Genomic DNA, 26152 nt, shown 5'->3' with positions numbered 1-26152 from the left:
TGTATAAGACCGTTTTTTAGATCAATCTACAATGCTCGCTAGTTATTTACCCAACAATATCAAGACATGTAGGGCTTCACAGTTTTTGTTTGCAGTACTGGAGACATTACAACCAACCTAGGCAGATAATATCTTAATAATATCAACCTCAGGAGTTGAATATAACCTTCAAAGGTTAAGTATCAGTTTTGTGAAAGTGATTTCCTCTCATGTGTGTACATAAAAGCAAGAGACCAATATGTTTTCAACTACACAACATCCAGATATACTTGCTGAGTGTTAGGAACCAGTTAAATTAATAAAATTGCAATTATTTGACTTTTCATTAACCTCCTTTATATTATATTTTAAGGCTTGGAAGGACTATCGACTGACATGGAATCCCAGTGAATATGATGGTATCAAAACCCTCGTTATTCCAGAAGGAAATGTTTGGTTACCAGATATTGTATTGATTAACAAGTAAGTAATGGGTATCATTTTATTTTTATGCACATTGCCTCCATTTTTAATCGCATACTACTTTTTATTTTACAAATTTCTTTCCATCCAGATAGGCCAACTAATATACCATTTCATTACTGGTTGGTCCTATTTCATTTTTTTCCAGTGGTTAGCAGAATGGTTCAGAAAGGTTAAATGCCTTTCTGAAGGCCACTGGAAAGTGGCCTGTTAATTCCAACAGTACATTTAGATATGAACTCGTTCAGTTCACATTTATTTATATGACTACTGCATCAAACTGCCACCTTAGCATGCTGCACTTTTCTTCATCTGTCAGCGTCAGTGTGACTGTGACTTTAAGGTATAGTAAGTAAAACAGATCTTCACACAGAAGAGGCTAGTGAATAACAGACATTCACACATAGCACCAAGAATGATAGAGTAGTGAGGAACAGTACATGAAAATGGCAGTAATACAGCTGTAAAACAAGACTCAGGCTCCAAGTACTTTTATACACAGAGGCTGATAACATACGAGGCAGAAGATGGAAGAGTGATAAGGTATTTTATAGGAGTCACAAATGTAATTATTATCATCATTAATATGCTTTGTTTCCTTTAATCCTCTAACTATGGTTGGTCAGGAGCCCATGAAGTGACCTTTATATACTTATTTGTGCCCCTTACAGATGATGGCTAGGTAAACTGGCTTTAAATGCCACCACTTAAGAGGATTGACAGAGTTTTTCTAAATGTTTAACCAAAGTTAAGCAAGTATGAGAAGCTGTTGTTGATTCACGGTATCATTCCCACACAGATCTTATGCACCCGCTGTGATAATTAGTTTTGCTCTCTACCACTCCTTAGGCTCTTAGATAGAGATGGCTGACTTCCTAGTGGGAATATTTCTGTTTTTTTTTTTTTGTTTTTTTTTTTTTTAATTTCTGTTTCTAGTTTAATTTGATAACTACACACCCTTTTCCGGTTAGATAATGAATTAAAATTAATGCTTGTCTTTATGACTGCAAGTATATTCACTGAACATTTACTATAATGCCCATAGCCCATGAACACTACCTCAAAAGCCAGAATCTCTAACCATCAAACCAAATACAATCATCCTGGGCAGTTTCAATTACTTATACATAAAATGGCTAGTAAATGCTACAGACAGTAAACATGCACAGTGGCTTTTAGATGCCATAAACACTACAATTTGGACCAATAAGTGTTGACTCACTCTAGAGGCCCATAACTTCTAGATCTGGTTCTCACAGTTATGGTACCATTCATAGTTATCCTGTCACTGGTCAGATCTGAGAATTGTGCCATAATATTTTCTGCATGATCCCAGACAAAGATTCCCTCAGACCTTCTGCAAGGCATACTCCCTAGTGTTTACTGAAGCAGTGGGTATGATGCTACATTTTGTCTTTCTCCACAGGACATTTGCAACAGTCATATGTCTCTATAGCTGAATGTCACTTCAGCCATGTGTCCACAACCATATCTACCACAGGGAAATGTCTCACTGCCTAGGAGCCTAAGTCTGTCCTAATTACTTGGAAAACTAATTCTCTCAAGCTACCAGCTAACTATATAACTTCTAGAAGAGTATCTGAAAACTCCATGGAAGATCTGCAGCAAGAGCTTAAGTAACATTGACTGGGCTTCACTTTAAGCTTCCGGCTGCCTTGAAGAGGCCTTTTCAATATGTATTAGTACATTAGATTATTTACAAAATAAACTATATAAACTAAAAACAGAAGACTAATAAATAGCTAATGAAGAATCCTGGCTAACTCCACAGATTGCACTTCTTTTAAAAACCAGGCACACTTCATGGACAGAATGGAAACAAGGCCCGTTTACAGCATGGTGGACATAAGCATTAATGTGCCCTCAGAAAGCAGACATGAATTAGCAGTAATACAGCTAAATCCAACTACTGCAAAAAACTACAATTATCTCAACTTCATAGCCCAAAGCAGTTCTACAGTTCCATGAAAAAGTATCTGAATATACATTCTTTAAAACTAGAAGTTGGACAAGGCTTACATCCACAAACCACACAAGCTATAAAATAGAATTATCCACCTCAAAATAATCAAATCACCTTCCATACTGTCATCACACCATTGGCAGCTGTGGCATTACACAACTACCCAGACTAAAACTACCTTCAAAAAAGTTAAGGATATGCTTAGTAAAACTCCCCCAACTCAACTTCAAATCTCTGCACAGTACACCCTTATGCCATCACCTAGCAGCACCTGTACCCTATATTTTCTAACTTCTCATAATGTACTAAATTCATTCCAAAATCACACAAGAGAGCAACTGAAATCCCCCTACTAAAGACTACGTCCCCCAAAACAGCAGCGGAATGTAGCTCTATAGCTAGCTTAGGTCTACTAGTAAAGGTCTTTGAAAAATAATGTAAATGTATAAGCAATATGACATCCTCGCAGATAATTAATATGACTTTCAGATCTAGATACAGTGCCACTACTGCCACAGTCCTACTAATACCATCTACAAAAACCTTTGGGGGGGCTAAACTCACTGGGGCTATGTTCCTGCATTTGAATCTGTAGATCATAACATTTTACTGCAAACACTTATAAGGTGCCACCTCACATAAGGTATGTGACTAGTTTTGTCTTCCTTCTTAACAGAACCTTTACTATGTCTGCTGATAGTACTATCCCAAAATCTATGCCCTCTCAGGCTGCTCTTCAGGGATCATTTTTAGGGACACAGTTATTCCCATTATTCATTAATGACCTCCCTTGAAAATTACCCAATCTAAATATCCTTCTGTATGCTGATGACGTTGCCATCATCAGAGCATCTGCATCTCACACAGAAATCACACAACTTTGGCAGAATGGCTTTACACTGCTCTGGAACTGGATGTACACTGATAAACTTGTAACAAATACCAAAATATCCACAGTTATGTTATTTTGTACAAATAAATGACTGTCTTCAGCTCCTCCATATTCTGAACCCTCTTCACCAGTCACTACCTTTTGTCATGAAACAAATATGCCTAGGCCTCCTACTGGACCAATCCCTTTCATTTATTCCTCACGTTGAAACCAAAGCACAAAAGGTACTCACTCAGGTCAGAGTAGGTAATAAACCTTCTAACTTTTGACAAAAAAGCTAGGCAAACCATTGTCATCAATGGTCTGCTCCCCAAACTAGAATATTCCCGCCCTCATATTGTTTTACATGCCCTCTACCCATTCAAAGTTCTTTCAAAGGACAAAAAATAAGATCTTTCATTTTATGTACCTCACTCCCTTTCATGAAGGAAGGAAGAGAATCGGGCAGAGTTGTCATGTTAGCAGGAGCCAGTCTGTACACACATGTGCATAGAAAGCAACACTTCCTCAGAAGAGAAAAGCATGCAGTATTAATAGAAGCAGCAATAAAACAAGTATATAATAGCAAAAATGAGCACAAAATGAGTGTCCTTTGCCACTAAAGAAGAGAAATAAGGCATTCCCTTCGAAATCACGTGGAGTAAAGTAATATTACCACAAACAAATCAAACAGACTGTTTTGAGTACAGTCGGTGTATATTACTCAATATGTTGGGAGGTAAAAGGTTTAAGTATGTGTTTTGGGGAGAACAGGTGTATGCTCATCCACAGAAAAGCACCAGTGGCTTAGAAACCATTACTAGGGTGCCTGCACATGGCATGAAATGTTGCTTCCACAATGTGAAAACAGCAAATCGGACATGTAAAACACACGCACTATAAATCAAGCTGTTCTAACTATTCATGTAGTATTTCACAATAGCAGCCATTGAGGCAGCCTTTTTTTCGTATCAATCATGATAATATTACATTGCAGGCAGACAATTACTTCCATTGAAAAAACAATGTTTGCATAATACAAAGATAAAACATACACAAAAATTGCATGGGAATGAAAGTAAAAAACAAAGTAAATAAACAAAAATAAAAGTTAAGATGTGCAACATTCTGAGAAAAACAGCATTGCAGGCAAATATGTCAGACTGCTTCAAAATAAAGTGAAGCACAAGTAAGGATTTCTAATTTTAATAAAAACAATTTAACTGAACTGTAACAAGAAATACAGGATAAAGGAAAACAAGAAGAATACAACACACACAAAATGTGAATAAACGGATTGCTTCTGCATTTGAATAAATACATTCTTAAATGTTAATGATTATCAGATACAGTGACTAATGAAACTAGAAAACTATACTACAGAAACATTTGTGCAAGTGTTAGCATTACTGCATCACACCTCTTGTTTTTCTATTGTTATATCTTCTTTGTGGGGTTTGCAAGTCCAACTTTCATCCATGTTCATAAGTTAGTACTAGGGTAACTGCCTTTGCGAGCCATTGTAAGCCTAGCCAATTATTCCTTGTGAGACTCAAACCCTGCACCTTGTGTTTGTAAGGCAAACACCTTAACCATTAGGCCACCCTAGATTTTCATTGGCTGATCTAGTTTCCTCCCACATCCCAAAGACATGCCATTTAGTGAACTGGCTACCATGTAAGTAATTATAGGGGTGCACACATACCTCTCAATCTCTAAGTATAAAAAAGTCTGGATAAAACCAAAAAATAATGTAAGGGTGGGCAAAGGCCCAAAATCAGGGACAAATTTTAAATATTGTTATTATAAAGTTAGAAAGTTGCTTGAATATCAAGTCTTACAATACTGTGCAACCTCTAAAGGATATAAAGTCTAAAACTCATTAAAACTGAAATGTACTGCATTATTTAGTGACCTAATTTCTCAATAACTTGCCATAAAACCACAACATTTTTCAGGAACTGACCAAAACTATAAAAGAAAAATCTGGATACTCTGCAAAAATCTGGACAATTAAGAGGTATGGGTGCACACAGAATGTGAGCGCGCGCGTGTGTGTGTGTGTGTGTGTGTGTGTGTGTGTGTGTGTGTGTGTGTGTATGCCCCTTGCCTTCTTCATTGCTATAATCCACAAAGCAAATCTCCACTATGAGACTGCCATCACAACATCTGTAGTCAATAACGTACAATTTGTGTATTCTGTCCATTAGTACTGGCTTGTATTCTATCTCATAAAACACTAGACAGAAAACTACAGTAATGCCAGATGATGTTATTCCAAATGCAGGTTACTTGTGTAGTCCTACAAAGTGAAATGCAAAATGTCATAGCTTGACTTGTAATCCCCACCATGTCACAGGTCCCATAAGAGAGAATTCTTACTATTTAAGGTTGGTAGTTATTATCAAAGAATAACTCTTTTAAGTTGTTTGAATAACTCTTTCCATCTGTTAGCAAAGCAAAATGACAGAGCTCTGGTCTGATAGGTACTACTGCCAAATATTCTTTTCTGGAATCTGGAACTGGGTAAAACACACACACACACACACAGACACACACACAAAAACCACACACACACACATACACACACACACACACACACTCGCGTGTGCACACATGCACACACACACACATGCACAAGTACATGCATACACAGACTTGTAGTCATATGTGCTTATTCACTATTATCTAACAGTTTCTAAAAGTAATGATTTTATCAGGCGCAGACCAAAACATGAAAAAATTCTGTGAGATTCTAGACAGTTGAGAGGTATCTGCTAGATTCATACTAATGTCTCCCAAACACACAGCAGTGAGAAGGATTAGGAGATATGTGACAGATTTATGTTACATAACCACACACACCTTCAGTCACACCTTTCCATCAATACCCCTGCTGTCTTCTCTCATATTTACTTCTTTCCAATAATTCTTTTAATACAGTATGTCTGCAGCTTACTTTCTAATAGCTGCCCTTAAAAACCACAACAAGCAACTTGTAAGTTCATTCTCTCTTCACTGTTCCTTCCTTCCTCTGTCAAGCTATCTGTTAGCTTAACTTCTTCACATTTTTACTAAATCCATACTATTCCTTATAGCTCTCTGTTTTTGGTGTATGTTTTCTTGCTTATCATATTAATCAGCCTTATTCTGTATCTTTCTGATGCAGAGCAACATTCTGTTTGCAGGTTCCTATGTATAGCTCTTCTGCATGTTTCTCATCTCCAGGCTCTTCTTCTGCAGCTCTGTTTTCCATTCCTGGCATTCTTACCGTGAAGGCTGCCAGCCTAGCTAGACAGAATTTTGTAGATAATTCTATGTCATTGTAAATATTAATATAATCCACAGGCTTGTTCTACAAATGTAAAGAGAACTATGTATTGTGATTAGACTATATGTTGTACTGAACTTCAAAAATGTAACCACAGTGCACCCTGCTGGAAGAAAGCTGATAAGGAAAGCATTTTATGACTGTTTGATCTCAAGCTTGGAGACAGGATGTCTGGAGTAAGAAATTATTTCTGTTGTCTTAGGACAAGAGTTAATTACTGGGCTTTATATGTAAAGTGTCCTTTATTGCTGTGGTTTCCTGGCAGGTGCAAGATTACAAACAAATGTTACATTTTGAGTTCTGTGAGCCTGGGAAACTTCAGCAGAGGTATCAAAAACGATGTAATGTGAAATGACTCAATGTACTGGGCATCATCAATTTAAGACTTTCTCAGAGAGAAAGACTGAGCATTTTGTATCTTGATCTAGATCTGACAACAACTCACCATGGACTTGCTTTGCTCTGTATGTAAGTAGTATTTAGAACTGTGATTTCTCTTAGAGTTAGATAGAAATATAGCCAGATTAGCCTAGCTGTTTTCTGTATTTATGTCAGACTGTGATCTCTTGAATAGCACCGTGTTGAATTGGTGAGTATTGTCTTGTGTTGTTATTATTTATTATTAAATATTTTAAACCTTTCAACTGTGGCTGTTTTCTGTAGAGATAATTTAAGCTCTCATAGTACTTTCATGTATTTGGTGATACTGTACTAAACCACTCTAGAAAAGCCTTAGCCCTGGGTTACACTTACTATTTGGATAATGGTAATAGCACACATTGGAATTGGTCACCCTTTGGGAAGGGCCTTATAGTAGATGATAAGTAGTGGTTGGTGGCAGTGATTTCTACCTTATAGTCTGGGCAGGAGGAGACATAGCTGAAGAACCTGTGCCAGCCTTCCCCAGGAGTGTCTGTGTGTTTGGTATATAATTCATATCTAAAAGTGTGTGTGTGTGTGTGTGTGTGTGTGTGTGTGTGTGTGTGTGTGTGTGTGTGTGTGTGTGTGTGTGTGTCTGTGTGTGTGTGTGTGTGTATATCAGCTACTTGGGCAGGGACATGAAGCACTGGTTGGACAGAGAGGGTGCTGGAGGTTTTAGCTTGACCACTAGGCTGAGATCTGGACCCTATAGCTGTGCCAGTGGGGAGTCTTATTGGGGATCTGGAGAGAAAGGGAGAAGCCAGCCGCAGACTGACTGTGATCTCTGTGTGCTCTTAAGGGAAATTGTACTTTACTGTGTTTGTACTTGTTATCATCCCAATGTGCACACCCTTCACTGGTGCTAGTGGTGAGGATTGAGGCTCCTTGATTACTAGGCCAGTGCATGGGCATCACACTTACATACAGCAACTATAATGCCATTTATATTGTATAGTGTCATTTTTGTTAAAACAGCAAAAATACTATAATTTTACCCGCCTTTTCATATGACTTATTACTAATTAAATCACTGTTTACATACCTTCTTGTGAATGCTTACCAATGCCTGTATTAAAAACCTATTACCATATGACTTGAGTGCAGTTTGTTCCTTAATATATTCACACTACATCTGCATTCAAAAAGGCCTTTGGCTCAGTGTGATTGCTAAAATATAACGATTGTACCCGTGAACATTTATTTGTAGCAGTGACGTGGAAACTTATGGAGTGCACCAGTATAGCTGGGGTTGACAGTCACAGAATTGACAAAGGTATCAGGGGAACTGAGAGGGAAATAAACCTCTTGAGACTTGGTTGTAAAGTGCTGAGGTTATCTCAAGCTGCAATAGTAACTAAAGTTTTGACTGACTAATTAGTACACTTGCAATTGAATTCTAGCAACCCTGACAAATTCCCGTGGCTTCCTTTTGCAGCTGAGTCTTTTTCAACAAAAGGTATTTCAATGTTTTAAATGTTTCAGTGAGAGAAATTTAGCAAAATGTAATACAAAAGTGAAGTGTCCATGCTATAGAATGTGAAAATGCACTGTACAGTAACTTCTAAATCTTGATTTTTTTCTGGAAAATTACATCTGTGGTCCTTCTGTTTTTCTGGAAAACAGAGACTGAAGGATGCATCTTAAAAATATATCTTTACCAACTAAAATTCCTAATGGGATTAACAAACTTGAGCAAATTTGGAAATCTATGTTTATACTGTGCTTCAAAACGTGAACTATGACAGTCTACATCTAAAGGTTTATTGCTAAAACACTTAAGAGAATACTTCTCAAATGTTAGTCAATGCAATATGGAGCACAAACCATCTGTACACTAAAACTGAGAAACAGCAATGCATACCAGTTATAATGTCAGAATGAAATATCAAAAAACGTCTTAAGGCTAGATTGAGAACTAGTGTTAACATATACTTTTACCTTTATATTTTAAATATGTAAAGTCTGAGCTTTAAACACATTTGTATTTGAACAGCAATTTATACATTAGGAAGAGAAGCAAAATGAAAAAGTCCATTATTAAACAATTAATGAGAATATTTGAGAATAGCTATACAAATGAGAGAATGTTAGTGGACACCTCCTGACCACCTCTTTGTGTCTGGGAACATTACTGCAGTGCTAGGATAACACTGCACAACTTAGCCAGCGTGAAAGCAGGGGGCCACTCTTTAGTGGTCCTAGAAACAGAAGAGATTGTCTCATTTCAGCTCTTCAGAGTAAAATTGATTTGTTCCTTTTCAGCACTGTAGCAACCTGTACCCTGGAGGTTTGTAGAATATTTCACAGCAGGTAAGAAACTAATCAATACACTGTTTTCACAGGGAACATGATTATTTCCCTTAAGCTTGTTTGTGTTTTAAACTCTAAATTAAGCAAGCACTCAGAAGAAGCAGAAACATCTCTTCCCTTTTCATCACATTAGCCAGACAGATGGTGATATTCTCTTAATTCCATACTAAACGCAGTGGGTACTGACTTTGGGATGTTTAAAAAATTAACATGAACTCTATTTGTCAACCTGTTATTATAAACATTTTTTTTTTACTTTTAAAGTAAAGAAAAAAAAATTAGATATAAACCAACTTCATGAAAAATGAACATAACTATAAAGTCTTTTTTAAAGGATTGTCAGGGCTAACAAGAATTAGCAGTGTCACTTAACGTAGTCAGGATGACAACAGCTTTATAGATTGATCATGAACAGTTGAAATTGATTACAATCATTGGAAAAAAATATGTTATGCTGTTAACTAAAATTCAGTACATTATATGATCAGTAGTTAAGACTGATGAACATTAAGACATTATGTAGAAACAGACTACAGCAGGTAATGGACAAACTGCATGTTATGTGCTGAAATCAAGAGTGGTCTGAGCTGTATGGAAAGAAAGGGTGGTATGCTTTTTATGTGAGGTACTGAAGGTTTATAATGTAGTAAGTTGTTTATTGCGAATAAATAACATGAAGTCACAATTTAATGAATGAGCAAACAGGGAAATGTAAGATGAAAGATTGTGGAGAAAACAGTTACAACCTTCTGCAGGTCCCACCCCCAACCTAGAGCTTAACTTCCTTCCTAAAGGTTTTGTAGGAAGTTTCAGGATGTTGGTATCACTTACTGGGAGTGAGATAAGGACCCCCTCAGTTCTGAGGTAAGACCAGAGAAGCTACAGTTGGCAGTGGAGAGTTTAGTTTTTGGAGTATGAAGAGGGGGAGAGAGAGAGAGAGAGACAGAGAGAAAACAGTTGGGGTTTCAAGAACATAGTTTATAATTGTTGCCTTATACATTATAGTGTATATTTAAAAACATTCTTGAACATCTAAAAGTTTTAGTTGGAAAATTATAAAAAATTCTGTCAGACCACACAGAGGCCCAGATTTAAGAAAAAAATGCAAAAAAAAAAAAAAATCATAAAGGCTATTTTGTTTTCACTATGGATCTGCACTTTCATTAATACAGCTTGTTAAGGTTTATAATGAATCTCTTAGAAAACTGACAGAACATCTTGAATTCATAATTATGCCCCTTCGTCTCTGTGAAAGACAGCTAATGGAAAGTGCTCAAACTGCATTCAAATTAATAGCTGACAATTTTTGCTTGCCAGGATAACACCTACTTCTGCTTCTCAGTTAGGGAAATGACAAGCCAAAAAAAAAAAAAAAAAAAAGAAATTGTTGTATAACTAGGCAAACAGTACCACCTAGTGGCCAATACTATTATAGCCCTTAGTACTGAAAAGTTAGTTATCACTATGAATTAATGCTTCAAACAAGCTTCAATGCATACCACATAGATGAGCACCATTCATGAAAGAAAGTTATAGGCATAAATTTAGACAAAGCAACTTCTACTACAAAAGATTATAAAATTAACACATTTACGTGGCAAAAGAAAAATATATGAATATGACCCAAATCATTTAGCTGGTTGCTGGATTCCCTTATTACTATTAATCACTGAATTTATTCTAGAGATTTTTACTAATTATGTTATAGATACAGTTCTTATTTTATTTTCTTCACTATTGACTGGCTGTAAATAGATTGTAACTCTTAAACAAAACATGGTGTTCATGGGTTAACTGAACACTGAAAAGCAATAAGGGCTTTTATTACCCGCACTTAGGTTGAATCAGCTCATTGAGTTGGTAGGGTTGTTAGTCTTCCCTAAACTTGTATATAATGCAAAGCAGCTTTAGATCAAAGGGCACGAGGTCCACATCACTTGACTAATTGAGTATTCAGTGATGAGTATTAGACTGTTATCTGCAGTCCAATGGCGAGAACTTTAGAGTGATTTTACTACAAATAAGAAATAACTACATACTTAAACTGCAGTCTGATTAAGAATACATCTTATATTCTAATCACCACCACTGAAGAATTACTGTCATAAGAAAGCAATAAAATAAAAGAAAAACTTCATTTAAAGAGAGCAAGTTTTGTTTTAATAAAAGTACCCAGTGTACCCTCTACAGTTTTCACAAAATCCATGCCCCATTATAATCACACTAGGGGGTCAAATCTCTCCTTGCCAGCAAACCTACTGATAATACAGGGGAGGAGATACTCAGTTTTCCTGTCTCAAGTTTATGAAATAAAGGAAACTGCCCAATATAAAGTGCAGACCTTTAGATCCAGTGGCAGTGACAAATACATGGAATATGGGAGATCCTGGGTTCAATTCTTAGACAGGGGTTAGTTCATTCCTGTCATGTTTAGTGGTTAATAAAATACTTGGTTACTCATTCGTATCACATTTGATGCGTGTGTGTTCAAAATCATCATTATGGTGGTTTCCTAGTTAAAAACAGAAAAAACTGCTCCAGGGGCTATTCAAGCACATTGCTGTCTAGAGACTCCTCATTGGTCCAGTGGCATTGAAAAATGCATGGAATGTGGGGGAGCCCTGGCTTCAATCCCCAGACAATAGTTAGTGTTTTCCTTTCATGTTCATCAGTTTTTAATGAAATGTATTTAAGCTAATCTTAATTATTGCAGATCTACTGACACCAGAGCCAGATCATGGTCAAATGGGGCCCTAGGCAGGGTAACAAATTGGGCCCCTCCCAAAGCAGCACCTCCTGCAGCAACCCCTATCCCTCCCCCTTGCAGCAGCCCCCCCCCCCCCAGCCATTTCTGTGTTCTGCTACTTGGCTATTTCTCCCCAGTTACCATAAACACTGTTTAATCCTATCAGTGTGCATACTGATTTCTTATTTCTACAATGATTACAAATATTGAAATAAAATAGCACAAACACTGATAGCCATTTTCTAAACAAACAATACAGTCTCGGAATGAAAACAGACTTAGCATGAGCAGTAAACTTCTCTGCCACTGAAACTTACATTCATTGAAATGACATTAGAACCCACATTCAAATAAAATGCATCTGGCCAGTGGAGAATTAAGTTTACCTTTGGGCTGTTTTCAAACCATAGACTCCTTGCACACATTTTAGGGCCATGCGTATTCCTTGAATCATCTACCTGATTACATAAATTATATTCCTTGTATAATACAGCACCACTTGTTAGAGTGTGTTTTAAATTTGTAGCTTTGAACATTTTTCCAGAAAACAATTAAACAAAATGTATGACCCAATAATGACAAAACTGCCCATTTCAGAACATTTTAACCCTAAAAGGCCAGTCAAACTTCTATCATTACCATCCACCAGTATCAGCCAATAAGCACAATCTCTGCAGAAGTAAAAGTCATCCAAATAATTCCACGTTAAAGAGATCTGTAACTAATGAAGGGGTTGCTAATGGCAAGCAACTTTACAGTTCAGTGTTTCTTCTACAAATTCAGTACCAGCTGCCCTTGAAAAATTAATTGCCTATATTACATAAAAAAAAAATTGGTAAGCTGGTAATATTGCAATACAGAATGACTGATAAACTGACAACAAGTTCATACTTGTTAGGTATCTCATACAAACGAGGACACACTCAGGAGTGTAGAACCCCTATCCCCGTTAAAATGCACCAAATAATCTGTAATCAAAAGGGCACTGCAATATCAGCACTCCATCTACATGGTGCAGGAGTAGAATCCACAGTCTTCTGCACCAAAGGCAATTATGGTACTAACACTGCTTTCAAATTCTACAGCACAAACAGTGACTGTCATCTGCTAAATAAAACCATTAGTTGCACATTGAAAACAGACTTAACATGAGCAACAGTAAACCTCTCTTTGCTTGAATTTCACAATTCCATGAAAATGCACTGAAACTTATAATCCCTTGAAAGTGCACTGAAACTCATAATACCCTGAAAATGTACTGGAACTCAAACTCACAATTCCATCAGCAGTCTGGTAGTTGGTGTAGAGGATTCAGGCTCTTGTCTCCTGTAATCAAGTTACAGGGTCAAGCCTGATCAAGTTAATAGACTAGCCTGCACCACCACCCCCAACTACAGCATTACATACAGTAATGCTATACCTCTTAACCTCTTAGCACAAGAAAACTGGACAAAGCCTAAAATAATGGGAGAGACAAAGGCCTCAGAATATGAGGCAGATTATAAATATTGTTCTTATAGACTTAGAAAGTTGCTAGAATAACAGCATTTGTCTTAGCATGTCTTTTGTGAGGAAATGAAGTCTGAAACTCAAATGTATGACATTATTTAGTTATTTCAATCCTCAGTGATTTGCCAGAAAACCACACATTTTATGAGGAATAGGCCAAAAATATGAGGCAAAAATCCAGACATTTTGCAAAAATATGGACAGTTGAGAGGTATGAATATCTCTCAACCTCTTAGTGCAAAAATTCTAGATAAAGCCTAAAATAATGAGAATACAATGGCCCAAAAAATAGAGATAGATTTTAAATATTGCTCTCTTTCACTTAGAAAGTTGCTAGAATGACAGGATTTGTGTTAGAATGCATTTTCTAAAAGCTGTGAAGTCTGAAACTGATATATATGTCCTTTTTTAATTACTTCAATCCTCTGTGATTTGCCGGAAAAAACACAAATTGTATGAGAAACAGAGTACAATTATGATGCTAAATCTGGATAGTTCTGAGGTATGTTAAACACATACACAAACACGCAGACTTCTACCTTCTCTGCTGTCACACACACACACACACACACACACACACACACACACACACACAGACACACACACCTACCTTCTCTCTGCACTCTCTCACACACACCTACCTTCTCTCTGCTCCCTCTCACACATACCTACCTTCTCTCTGCTCTCTCTCACACACACACACACACACACACACACACACACACACACACACACACACACACACACACACCTACCTTCTCTCTGCACTCTCTCACACACACCTACCTTCTCTCTGCTCCCTCTCACACATACCTACCTTCTCTCTGCTCTCACACACACACACACACACACACACACACACACACACACACACACACACATACACACAGACACACACACACACACACACGCACACACTTCTTCTCTCTGCTCTCACACAACAAACACCTACTCTCTCACACAGCAATACACACACACAAACACACCCTCTCTGTCATACAGCAATACACACACACTACCTCTCATACAGACAGAATTGCTAGTTTAAATTACATACACACATACACACCCACACCTTCACTCTCATACAGAAACATCAGAACTGGTAGTTTAAATTATATACATGCACACACACAATTAGCTTCTCTATAAACAGAACAGCTATATGAAATTCTGCACTTGCCAGCAGAATGGGTTTACATCTGTGTTGGCGTGCTTGTGTAAGATGCATGCATGGTCCTTCTTAAAGGAGAATATGCTGCCACAGGGCCCTAGACAACTGTGCTGCCTAATGCTGGATCCAGCTTTGACTGATGCAGTGTGTGTTGCCCTAACCCCACAATTTCCTCCTTAGATCTGAGTGGTGTCCAGTTCTACAAACCAAGATATCCATTTAATAATATTGAATGCTGCCCACTGTGTCAATGTCAGACAGAAAACTAATGAATAATGTCATCAGTGGGTGTTTTCCCCTTATAATGAAACCAGCCCATCGTGTCTCACAATCATAAGCTGATCACAAATCTCCTACTACAAAACTAACACTAGTGGTGGAATTTTGCTTCTGGAGCTTTGCTGCTTTCTTCTTTCTGGAATGTCTGTAGCCCACTGAACTAAAATGGAAAATGAAATAAGAAAAGTATTGATTGCATTATTTTGTATGACACATTCAACTAATGCCCATAACCTGACTGTTTCTTATAAGTCAGGGCACAGATTTTTAATATACATTTATTTATATTTGTATTTGTATTTATTGACTAATGTAGAGCACTGAGCCTACTGGACCATTTTCAGGCTCAGCCACAATATTTATGGATCCTATCTCACAATTTTGTACATCATTTATTGTGCAGCTCTGTCTCAAAAGGTGGTTTCACACACATACTATGAAATAGCCTTTCTTGGTGACAATATGCAGCGATAGTGAACAGAATATGCAATGATTATCAATTGCAGTGCCAGTGGTATAACAGGTAGCACACTTGTCTTTGGTGCAGAAGGCTGTGTGTTCTATTCCCACAGCAGGTAGATTGATTACTGACACTGCAGTATGGCATAAGGAGGGTGCTGTACACCTGAGTGTTTTGTCCTTAGGATGAGACATTAAACCAAGACCCTATCTGCATGAGTTCATGGTAGCTCAGGTAGATATAAAAGATCCCACAGCACATATTGAAATGAGTAGGGGAAGTTCCCCAAAGCTCTGGCCAAAATTTCCCTATTAGTATAAATATCACCTCAGGTCTCCCTTAAAAAAGGCTACTAGCTTAGTGGGACTAATCCAGTCAACAAACGATAAATAAATGAGGTCTTAAAATGAGTACCAACATTGTGGTTATTTATAAAAGTTACAAGTATTCTTTTAAACTTCAGAATGTTTGCTTATAATTTTCAGTTTTCAATATTTAGGTCCTTATTTTCAGCCTGACATGTACCGAACGACAGCTCATGAGTTATACCACGGCTGCACTCTCCTCTTCCAAAATGATAATTCTACAGTCCCTTGACAAACTTACCTTTGCATAAGAATTGTGCATGTTTCTAGCTGCTTTAGTACATGGAGTATGATCATACGATGTATATGCTGAAAACCTGACACAAAAATCTATTGAAATCTAATAAACTTATCACACACAACTGCTGGGCAACTTAACATTATAACTTCATTCCACCCACCTTAAAACAAGAGAACATTACCACGTTTCAAGCATAACCTAAAATAACATCTAACTTCCTCATCATTAAGCTGATGCTCCCACCTTGAATAAACCCACCCTACTGTTTCTCTTCAATTACCAATCTCTCTTTATCAGTCTCCCTGACTCTTTCACCTTTCCTATCCGTTGTCTATTTTTCTTGCTTTCATTCATCGTCAACTACTACTCCTCCAACTGACCTGTATCCTTAATCCTCTCCTACTAATACTCTCTCCTTTCCTATCTACTGTTGTCTCAACCTCTCCACTATTAGAACATTTTCTACTTAGATTTTCTTCACCTCACAAAACCAAAGCAAAGCTGGAATCCACAAACCAGAATTCACTTGTAATAAAAGAAAAAATACAGTGACTCGCACAGCAGAAGTTGTATAAAGCACCAAATACCAATGGGTAGTACTAAGCAGACAACAGTTTCATGAAGGTAAGTGCTTTCGCATTAAAAACAACAATGCTTCATCAAACCAACTAACAATACTACAAAAAACGTCATTATAAAGCCGTGAAACCTCTCCCATCAATAAAGTAATAATCATCTTCACAATAATCTAAAGAAATTAATTTAAATCAATTACATGTGTATGTAACTCACAAACATTCCTCTCTGCTGAGTCTCTCAATCAGCATGTCACACACTGATGGCACCATCATCATTAGACCACATGTACATATACATAAGGGTATACAAAGCACAAAATAATGGATCACATTTCATTTAACCCTCATATATAAATAAGAACAAAACAATATTAAAAATAATATTAAACTAATGAATTCAAGATCATGCCTTTAGAGTTGGTTTAGGGGAGAGCATTTCATTTAACCCAGTAGAGCTGTAAGACTGTAACTCCAGGATCCAGCTTTGTTTTCTAGCCTCAGTTTTATTTCTCAAATCTTTGCCTCTAATACCTAACTGAACTATCTCTAAAACAAAAAACTTAAAGGTATGTTGTTGTCCCAAGGCAGAGACATTGCTGGTCTTGTTATGTCTGATGTCTCTGAGATGTTCTAAAATCCTGTCCTTCAAACAACAGTTCATTTTGCCGATGTAGAAGACATGACAGCATTCACAGAAGGCATAATATATCATATTCGCAGTCTTACAGTCTGCATAAAAGGAGAATTCAATCTCATGTTGTAAAATGGGATGTCTAAAGGCATATTTAGGATAAATAAATCTGCAAGCCTTACAGTTCAAGCAGGGAAATGTACCACAACGTACAGAAGATATTTAATGTATTACATTTACATCATTCCTGTAACAGAGTTGCCTCTGAAGAGATAGATTATTCCTGAAACAAAACTCAGGTTTATTACCTATCAAATTAGTCATTTCAGGACAACTCCGGAGAATACCCCAGTCTCTCCTCATTATGTCACAAACCAGATTAATATCATTAGAGTATGTAAAAACACACCTAACTGATCTACCTTCTGCATGTTCTGTAGTTGTTATAGTCACAGGATCTAACTGACCCGAGGAAAAAGGATCTAGCTTTACTAGCTCTTTCAGACCTCACATTAGATATGAAGGAGTCAATCTCTCTGGCCGTGTAACCTCGTTTCAGGAATTCATCCTTTAATTCCTTCAGAGCCTGCTCTAAAGAGTCTTCTGTATGAAGACGCATAATTCAAAACACCTGCCCTCTAAGCACATTCCTGATTTTAATTATTTTCTTTAGATTATTGTGAAGATGATTGTTACTTTATTTTTGATGGGAGAGGTTTTATGGCTTTATATTGAAGTTTTTTTGTAGTATTATTAGCTGGTCTGATGAAGCATTGCTGTTTTTAATGCAAAAGCGCTTACTTTCATTAAACTGTTGTCTGCTTATTACTACCCGTTGGTATTTGGTGCTTTATACAACTTCTGCTGTGCGAGTCACTGTATTTCTTCCTTTATTACAAGTTTTCTTCACCTTACCTACTATTCTGGAAGACTAGAGAATATCTGAATAGTCATCATTTTGAATAAGTTGTTTGGAAGGAAATTCGGCTGATTATTTACAAAGATTTTAAAAAGGAGAGGTCTCAGAAGAACAGACCCCTCCCATGGTATATCCAGTTTGATTGTTATTCAGCCAGAGACTGAGCTTCATTTCAAAGAATTGATAGTTGCATTCTGAGAGCCAACCTTTAAACCAGCTGCTGATGGTGCCTATATCTGTTAAGAGAATGAGTTTGCAGTGACAAACCATGCTGAAAGCCTTTTAATGCCCTGAAAAGGCTAAACATGCTACTTCTGTATCATTCGTCAAGCGATGGATCATACTCGGTGAAGGTTATGCTGGGTTACAGTTAAGAGGGTGTTAGTTGTTAGCTATGGAAAGTCTGCATATGACTCCATTGCACAAGTATTATTGAAAGGCAAGAAAGGGGGGGAGTGGCCCATGATTAGATAATGCAATTGATAAGTTTTACTTATCAAGCTGGTCAATGGTAAATGTCCAGTGCTTTGTGAACATAAGGTTTGTGTAAAGAGTAATTAATAACAATGTCAATGGGTAATCAATAGCCTCAAACAAGACTCTGACTTATTCTACAGGAGTCTTATCATTGGCTGATGAGGTTGCCTTAAGCTTCGAATGAATCTTCTGACTCATCTGCACAAGTGCAAGTTGCAACAGGAATTGATGAGAGATGGAAAGATGATATAACACTGGTCAGGAATGGGGATATTAATGGGGAGTACTAGAGTGGTGTATATACTGTAAGGTCATTAGAAAGTGTTTGCCATATTAACAGTTAAGTATAACTGACTGAGGTTTGGTACACTGAAACATTTATAGCTTCCTTTTATTTTTAAATTGCAGTCCAGAAATTATTTTTTCATGGAATTTTCCTTTAACTGATGGTACCACTTCCCTGCTTAACCCTATTAAGAAATGGGAGATTTAATATCAAGGGTTGTACCTGATAATGTTCTGGCCTTTGTTTCTTACTTTGGCTTACCATCTTATACTTCCTTACTGTACACTGTCCTGTAAGGATCACCTTAAAGCCCTATCCCTATACTCTGTCTCCTACAGGTTGCTAAGAAGCTATCTATGCTCTGATGGATCTTTTGTACATCTGGAAGATGAACAGCATCAGAACCACTAGATCTAAGGATTTAAATATTGCTTGTGACATACAAGACATGTTGGTGACACAAATATGTGTCTCAGAGGATCCTCATGCTCTGGAAGTGGTTCCCCATCCATGTGAAGCAAAAATCATCCTTGACTCTGTTTAAGCATAACCCTAACCAATGGATGGGAAATTAGAAATTCACCACGGGTCTGGTCCCCATGTTTCTCTGATAGACAGAGGCAGACAGTAATTTCTAAACTAACATAGCCCTCCCACATAACCTCTACAAGCTTCCTAATATACCACCTCCTAATAAATGCCTATGGTACATAAAAACATAGTTGGTTGGATTGTATGGCCAGGCTTATAAAGGCCCTGGTGGTTGTTAGACTAGTAAGCACCTAAGAATCTATAACAACACACTGTCTAACAGTTTTTTGGGCATGAAAGAGCTAGCTACTAAGAATGCAATTACATTTCAAAGGGCTTTGCACTAGGAGAGTATAACATTGCAAAAAGAAAGTAAAAACTAAAGCAATTTATTTTTTTCTTTCCTGTATTTCTGGAGCTCCTTATTTGTGAAAATGAACTGCTGTCAGTATAAGAATACATTTCTAAGCATGTTCTATAAGGTTATAACGGAGCAATATGAATTTTAGAGCATACTCTTTAATAATAAATGTCAGCTTTGCCCATGTTAGGATATTATATCACTTTGCTTTTTAAATGAGTTTTCAGCTTCATTGAGGGAGCTGTAGGATCAGCCTGACAGGTAAGTTGTGTAATATATACAAATGTTGAGTACAGTATATAGTTCCTCTGGACTGTTGTGAAGGGCACTGCATTAACAATTCAGAAAACCAATTAAAAACCTGTTTTGTTTTATTCTTTAATGCATTTGGTTTCCAATAAATTATACAGAGTGCATTTAATCTATTTCCATTTTTTTCATAAACTAATACAAAAACTCAGTGCTAGTGAACTTTACTTTGCATGTTTGTCATTCTCCCCAAAGAAATTAACAATAAACATGCAAAGTAAAGGAGCTGTAATATAATTTTCAGTAGTGCAGCTGTAATAAGTTCTCTTTTGGCTGATTTAGTCAGCACTATTTACAAAACCTCATAGGATGCATTTACCAAATATAAGGAATGTGGGTATCTGGTATAGAAAATTATCTGACATGCATGATTTATGTATCATGGTGTACATAATACTTCAGTTTTGCAATATGCAGCACTTTTTCTTAAGTAATACAGTTTACTTTTTAAAAATATATTTCTAAACTACGCTTCATATTAACTATAGCTATGCAGCATCATGTTCATTACAGCACCTCCAAACTGTATATCAGCTGAAGTATTTTAAATTAACTGATTTTTAGACATGGAAAAGGACACTTCCTGCTGAACGCGTACTCACACAGCAGTTTGTAGAGGTACCTTCATTTGAAAGATTTTATATTACGTCTGATGTAGGTTAAGTTGTATACTTCTGTTTGTACAGATCTGCATATCCACATGATGTGTATATTTCTAGGTGAACTTAAGTGCACTTACTGGTGAGATGAAAATGATCTGTGCAATTTAATCCATTCCTGATTGAAAGTTTGGTCAGGAAAGCATCCCAAATTATGCCATGAATTCTGCCCCATGGGAATAATGGCTGCAGGGCAGACAATTCCCTGTGCCATAGGCCCTAGGGTATTAACAAACCTGCTAGTCTTATTACATCAGTGTGCCAGGTAGTCAGCAAATTTGTGAGGCTAGTAATATAGTGTATAACCCAAACAAACAAGCATTTTATAACTTCAGTCCAGCAACCATGTTTGAGTCCAGTTGTGGCTACACATTCCTTTTCTTGCTGGGGCACAACAGGGGCACAGTAACTAGCTGTTGGGGCACATAGAAAGTGTGAACAAAAAACATACCAGTAAAGTAAAGAATACATGTTTAATAGTCACATTAACATCTCACTCATAATCCACTGTTAAAAATGAAAGATTATTTCCATACAAAAAAAAATCTGAGTGTCATAATTTTACAAATCCTGGCAATGGTAACAACAGAGAAAAAACAATAACTTGTCATGCTCAAGGATTATAGTTTGGTTAAAGTGTTATTACGCTACAGTGTACCAGTTCAACACAGATAGCAAGTTGTCATGTGCAAAGACATTTGTACCTTAGCAGAAAGTGAAAAAAATATCATTATAATCTAAATTCAAAAACAGAAAGTTGGACTTATTTTGTTTTGTGTTGCATAGTAAGGAAAATATTTTTAAAACAAATGTAGCAAATCTGACAAAATTCAGCATAAAACACATCTTCCTATTGCAGACACTGGTGAATAGCAAAGTAGTTTGTATGCCTGTTAAAAGTTTTTCTACATAGAGTAGTCAGTTAACAGCTCTTGGATTGCAATGACAGTTTTGATACCTCAGGAAGAATGCGAGAGAGAGAATCAGTTCCGTTAGTTTATTTTGTTGAGCACAAAACAGATTAAGTGAAACAAAAAAGTGAAAATGAGAAATAGGTTCCAAATACTGTGCAAAATACCTATGACTCACATTACTGCCATTCTATTTACATGGAAGCTTAAAAAATATTTCCTAATGTCTAACATAACTCGAACAAAACAGGCTTGAAGTCAGTTTTTGAGAAAAAACTCCAAGATTACTTTACAGCGGCAGGCCCATTGAGATATGATAACCATAACTGCTTAATGATTCTGCTGCATTTAAATAGAGTAGAAATATGTGGTGAAACAATCAATGTATAATGGCAACCACTTAGTTGCCTGTTGACTGGGTAACAATGGTTTCTTTTCATGGTAGAAGCAAGGTGGTATTCATCTGACTAGGGGAAATTTGGCCAGGACATGGGTTAACTTCCCTTACTCTTTTTGATAAGTGCTGTGGGATCTTTTATGGCCCCCTGAGCTACCACCAAGTCAAGCAGCTGGGGCCTCGGTTTAAAGTCTAATCTGAAGGATGACACACATAGGAGTGCAGCAACCTCCTTAAGCTCCATTGCAGTGCCAAAATTGAAAAATGAATGTACCGGTGTAGGAAAAGACTCCACAGCCTTCAGCACCAAAGGAAAGTGTGCTACCTGTTCAGCTACTTAGGCTGCAAATAAACATGTAAATATTCCAGCCCCCACCAAGGAAAATAATAAAACTAATAAAAGCAAAAATTGTACCAACCAAATACAGCAACATAAACTGCCTAGTACTTTATTTTTGGCTTACTGAAATAACACCAGTTGAAATAAATTAGATCTGAATGTCGTGTGGTTGCACCCAACATCTCAACTTATTTGGTTAATAACTTTGGACAAAGCCAAAAATAACAGGGGGGTAAAAATCAGGAACAACTTTTAAATATTATTCTAATTCACTTAAAAAGTTAACAGAACAACAAATTTTGTATCAATATGCATATTTTGAACAATAATAAGACTAAAACTCTAATGACTGGTATTACTGATTGACTATAATCATGACTGATTTACCAGAAAATCAAAAATGTTATGAGGGACAGGACAAACATTTGAAGCAAAATCATAGGTATGGATAGCACTCAGATGGGAATGTCTGATCATAATAACCCATTCCAAGATTTGAATACTTTTTTTTTTTTTTTTTTTGGATATGTGTGATTATAAATGATGCAGGTATAATATTCTAAATGCTATTAAAATGGTCTATGAACAATTGACAGAAGAATTTAAAAAAGATATGTAGTTTTAATAACGCAGATAATTAAAATGACATATCCTTACATTTTTGAGCTGTGGCTTCTTCATTTTAGACAGTTTTCTATGCTTAGGCATTACATAATATTCACAGTACCAACCAGCAAATAATTAAAGAAAATGTAGCTATGGTCGACTTTCCATCTCCAAAATAGGGAACACTATACTACCTCTCATATAGTGGAGCAAATGGGCAAAGTGTGGAACATTTGCTAACAGCTATGGAAGGAGCTCACAGCACAGATAAAATGTTTCTTTATACTTCTTTTACCTAATAGTCAGTTCTACAACCATTAAAGACACTCAGGAGAAACAAAGCTACAACTGTCCAAGACCCCAGATGGGCAAGCCAAGCAACCCCCTCCCCATAAAAAGTAACGACAGTTAACATCAAGCAATCAAGCAATACAGTTAAGAGCAGGTTTGCAACATCATGAATACCACGTCATCCATAAGATCGACAAATAAAAGAATTAAATAAACTACAGCTATAGCCAACCTTCCATCTTCAAAATGCAGAATACTACAATATCTTGCACAATGTGGAAAAGATAGGTAAAATGTGGCACATATGCTAACAACTAGGAAGGAAGCTCACACCATGGATAAACTATATTTTAGGTTTTTTGATAAACACAGTTTCTCTTTGCATGTCAGAACAATCATTTGGTTACAAAGTGGAATTTTCCATTTACACTATTTATAGGCCAAAGGATTATACAGCAGTAGTAACATATTCAGTTTAACACACACCCATCTCTTCAAACATTAGAGACTTCAGAGTAAGTTAAGAAAGTCTAGGATGTAGCCCCCACCCTGACACAGACAAATAAGTAAATTATTTTCATATTCCCTGGTTACAATTTCTCAGTGACTAACTACTTAACCTTTCTCCTCATTTCAGTTATTACTTTATCCTAGCCTAATAATTTCATCTTTGACACATACATATAGACTCACACATACTCAACAGTTGCAGCCACTTATATGGCTGTGCACCACAAATATTTGCTTGAGGTCAAGTGAATGAATAAATTCTTAAATGATGATCCAGAAATGTATCTCAACCCTCTGATGTTAAAACAATACAGTGCAACTCTCCTTTGACCTCTCAACTTCTTAGTCCAAGAACCAGAAACAAGGAACAGAATCAGGAAAAGCTTTTAAATATTTGTCTTAAATACTTAGAAAGTTAATATTATAGCAAGCTTTGTATTATGAAGCATTTTCTGAAGTATGCAAAATCTGAAAATCACATGTTTGACATTTAATAACTGTAATCCACAACAATTTGCAGGAATCCACAAATTTTCCAAGGAAGAGATCAATATACTTCCAAAGTTTTTTACTTAAGAATTCTGGACAAAGCCAAATATAATGGGGACAAAAAGGGACATATTTTAAATATTATTTTGTGTATTTGTCAACCAGGTAAGCCCAATGGGCAAAGTGTCACTTATCAGGAGTAACACAGGAGCACTGTCTGGCTAAGTGACTTGCTGAAAGTCACAAAGTAAGCAAATACAGGTGAAAGCCTTCTAAATCTGGGCCTGCACCTTTGAATACAGGAAGCAAGTCATTGACATAACTGCCAGACAGCTCCAAATCACTTAAAATAGTAAGAGAATAATAAGTGTTTCATGGACGTACATTCTGTAAACAATAAAAATTGTAATATCACACCTAAGGGGTTGAGATTTGTAAAAAACCCCAGTACACCTTTCGATCTGAACTGTTCTGTGGATAAACAGTTCAAAGATAGATGGTTTAAATCTGCTCATAAATGTGTTATTGAGTGGCTGCACATTCTTCTGGAGAGAGATCAGTTAAAACATCAGAAGTTAAAGCAGGAGCTGGCCTCATTATCATAAACTATGTGACTCTGTTAACCCTAATAATATGAAAGCCTTTTTGGAGAAGACTAATGAGAGGTTACTTTCATTAGAAGCTGAATTAATTGAACAAAAGAAATCAAAGCTCATTCGGGACATCAATGATTAAGAGGCAGGACTGGCTTTTACGTATTCCTCCAATTGGAGGGCTGGTAATCGGGGGAAACATCAGCGCGTAAGGTTCAAAAGCACTCCTTCATCTTCCTTCATTTCTTCTGGAGAGGAAAATCGTTCGGATGTAAGCGTTGAGTTTCCAGAGTTACCTCGACCGCAACAACTGGTGGAATTTATGCAAACATTTCGGAACAAAGGGGGGCCTTACTACAATCAGCAACAACGGCAGCAGGGACAAAAACGAAATAGAAATTTTGGGACACACGCCAGTAACTCGGATAGAGGTTACCAGGCGGATTTTCAGCAGGGACCAGGGAATGGACAACAATTTAATAAAAGGTTCAGAAAATAAGGTATGTACTGAACCAAGTATAGTTTTAAATTTATCTCAATGTGTATTAACACAAGAACAGATGTCTGTGTTGGCCTTAGGCCTTAAATTTGTACCGACTGTGTTACCTAGAGGACGTGTGGTTAAGCAGGAGGTTTTTAGACTTCTTAGGAAAATTCATTTGAAATATCATTTTTCTAAAGGTTCCATTGTCTTAAATAATACCGTGAATTCCTCTCTGATTAGTGAATCTGAAGACAGCGTTTTGTCTCGTGATGAAAATATAGATAATAATGATAAATTCATGCTGCCCTTTGTTAACCGACGTATTATTCAGTTTGGTTCTATGATAGTGTTTGGATGTGAGAATATTTGGGATAATATGATGTTAAATAAAAGTGAAGTTTCTTATAATTTAACTTTGAAGGAATGGTATGCTTTGAAAAAATTGAGTGATAGGACAGATATAGTTATCAAACCTTCAGATAAAGGTAACAAAATAGTTATTATGAATGCATTACAGTATTACAACATGTGCATGGATCACTTGAATAATGTTGAAGTATATGAGAAATGTAGTAAAAGTAAATATGAATAGGCAATGATTGAATATGGGAAAATATTGGATAGAAGT

At 36.7% G+C, this 26152-nt stretch overlaps 1 protein-coding gene across 2 annotated transcripts in view; it reads left to right on the top strand.

Moving 5' to 3' along the window:
* Positions 1-26152, top strand: part of CHRNB1 (cholinergic receptor nicotinic beta 1 subunit) — an 826114-nt gene that overhangs the window by 396373 nt on the left and 403589 nt on the right. For both annotated transcript variants that reach the window (XM_044077017.1, XM_044077016.1), the window contains exon 4: positions 353-462. In XM_044077017.1, coding sequence (XP_043932952.1) covers positions 353-462 — 110 coding nt within the window. The remainder of the gene's footprint in view (positions 1-352; positions 463-26152) is intronic.

The sequence above is a fragment of the Protopterus annectens genome, chromosome 7.part0, assembly GCF_019279795.1.
Source record: "Protopterus annectens isolate FY-2018-M chromosome 7.part0, PAN1.0, whole genome shotgun sequence".
Lineage (NCBI taxonomy): Eukaryota > Metazoa > Chordata > Ceratodontiformes > Protopteridae > Protopterus > Protopterus annectens.
This window is presented reverse-complemented; position numbering and strand designations above follow the sequence as displayed.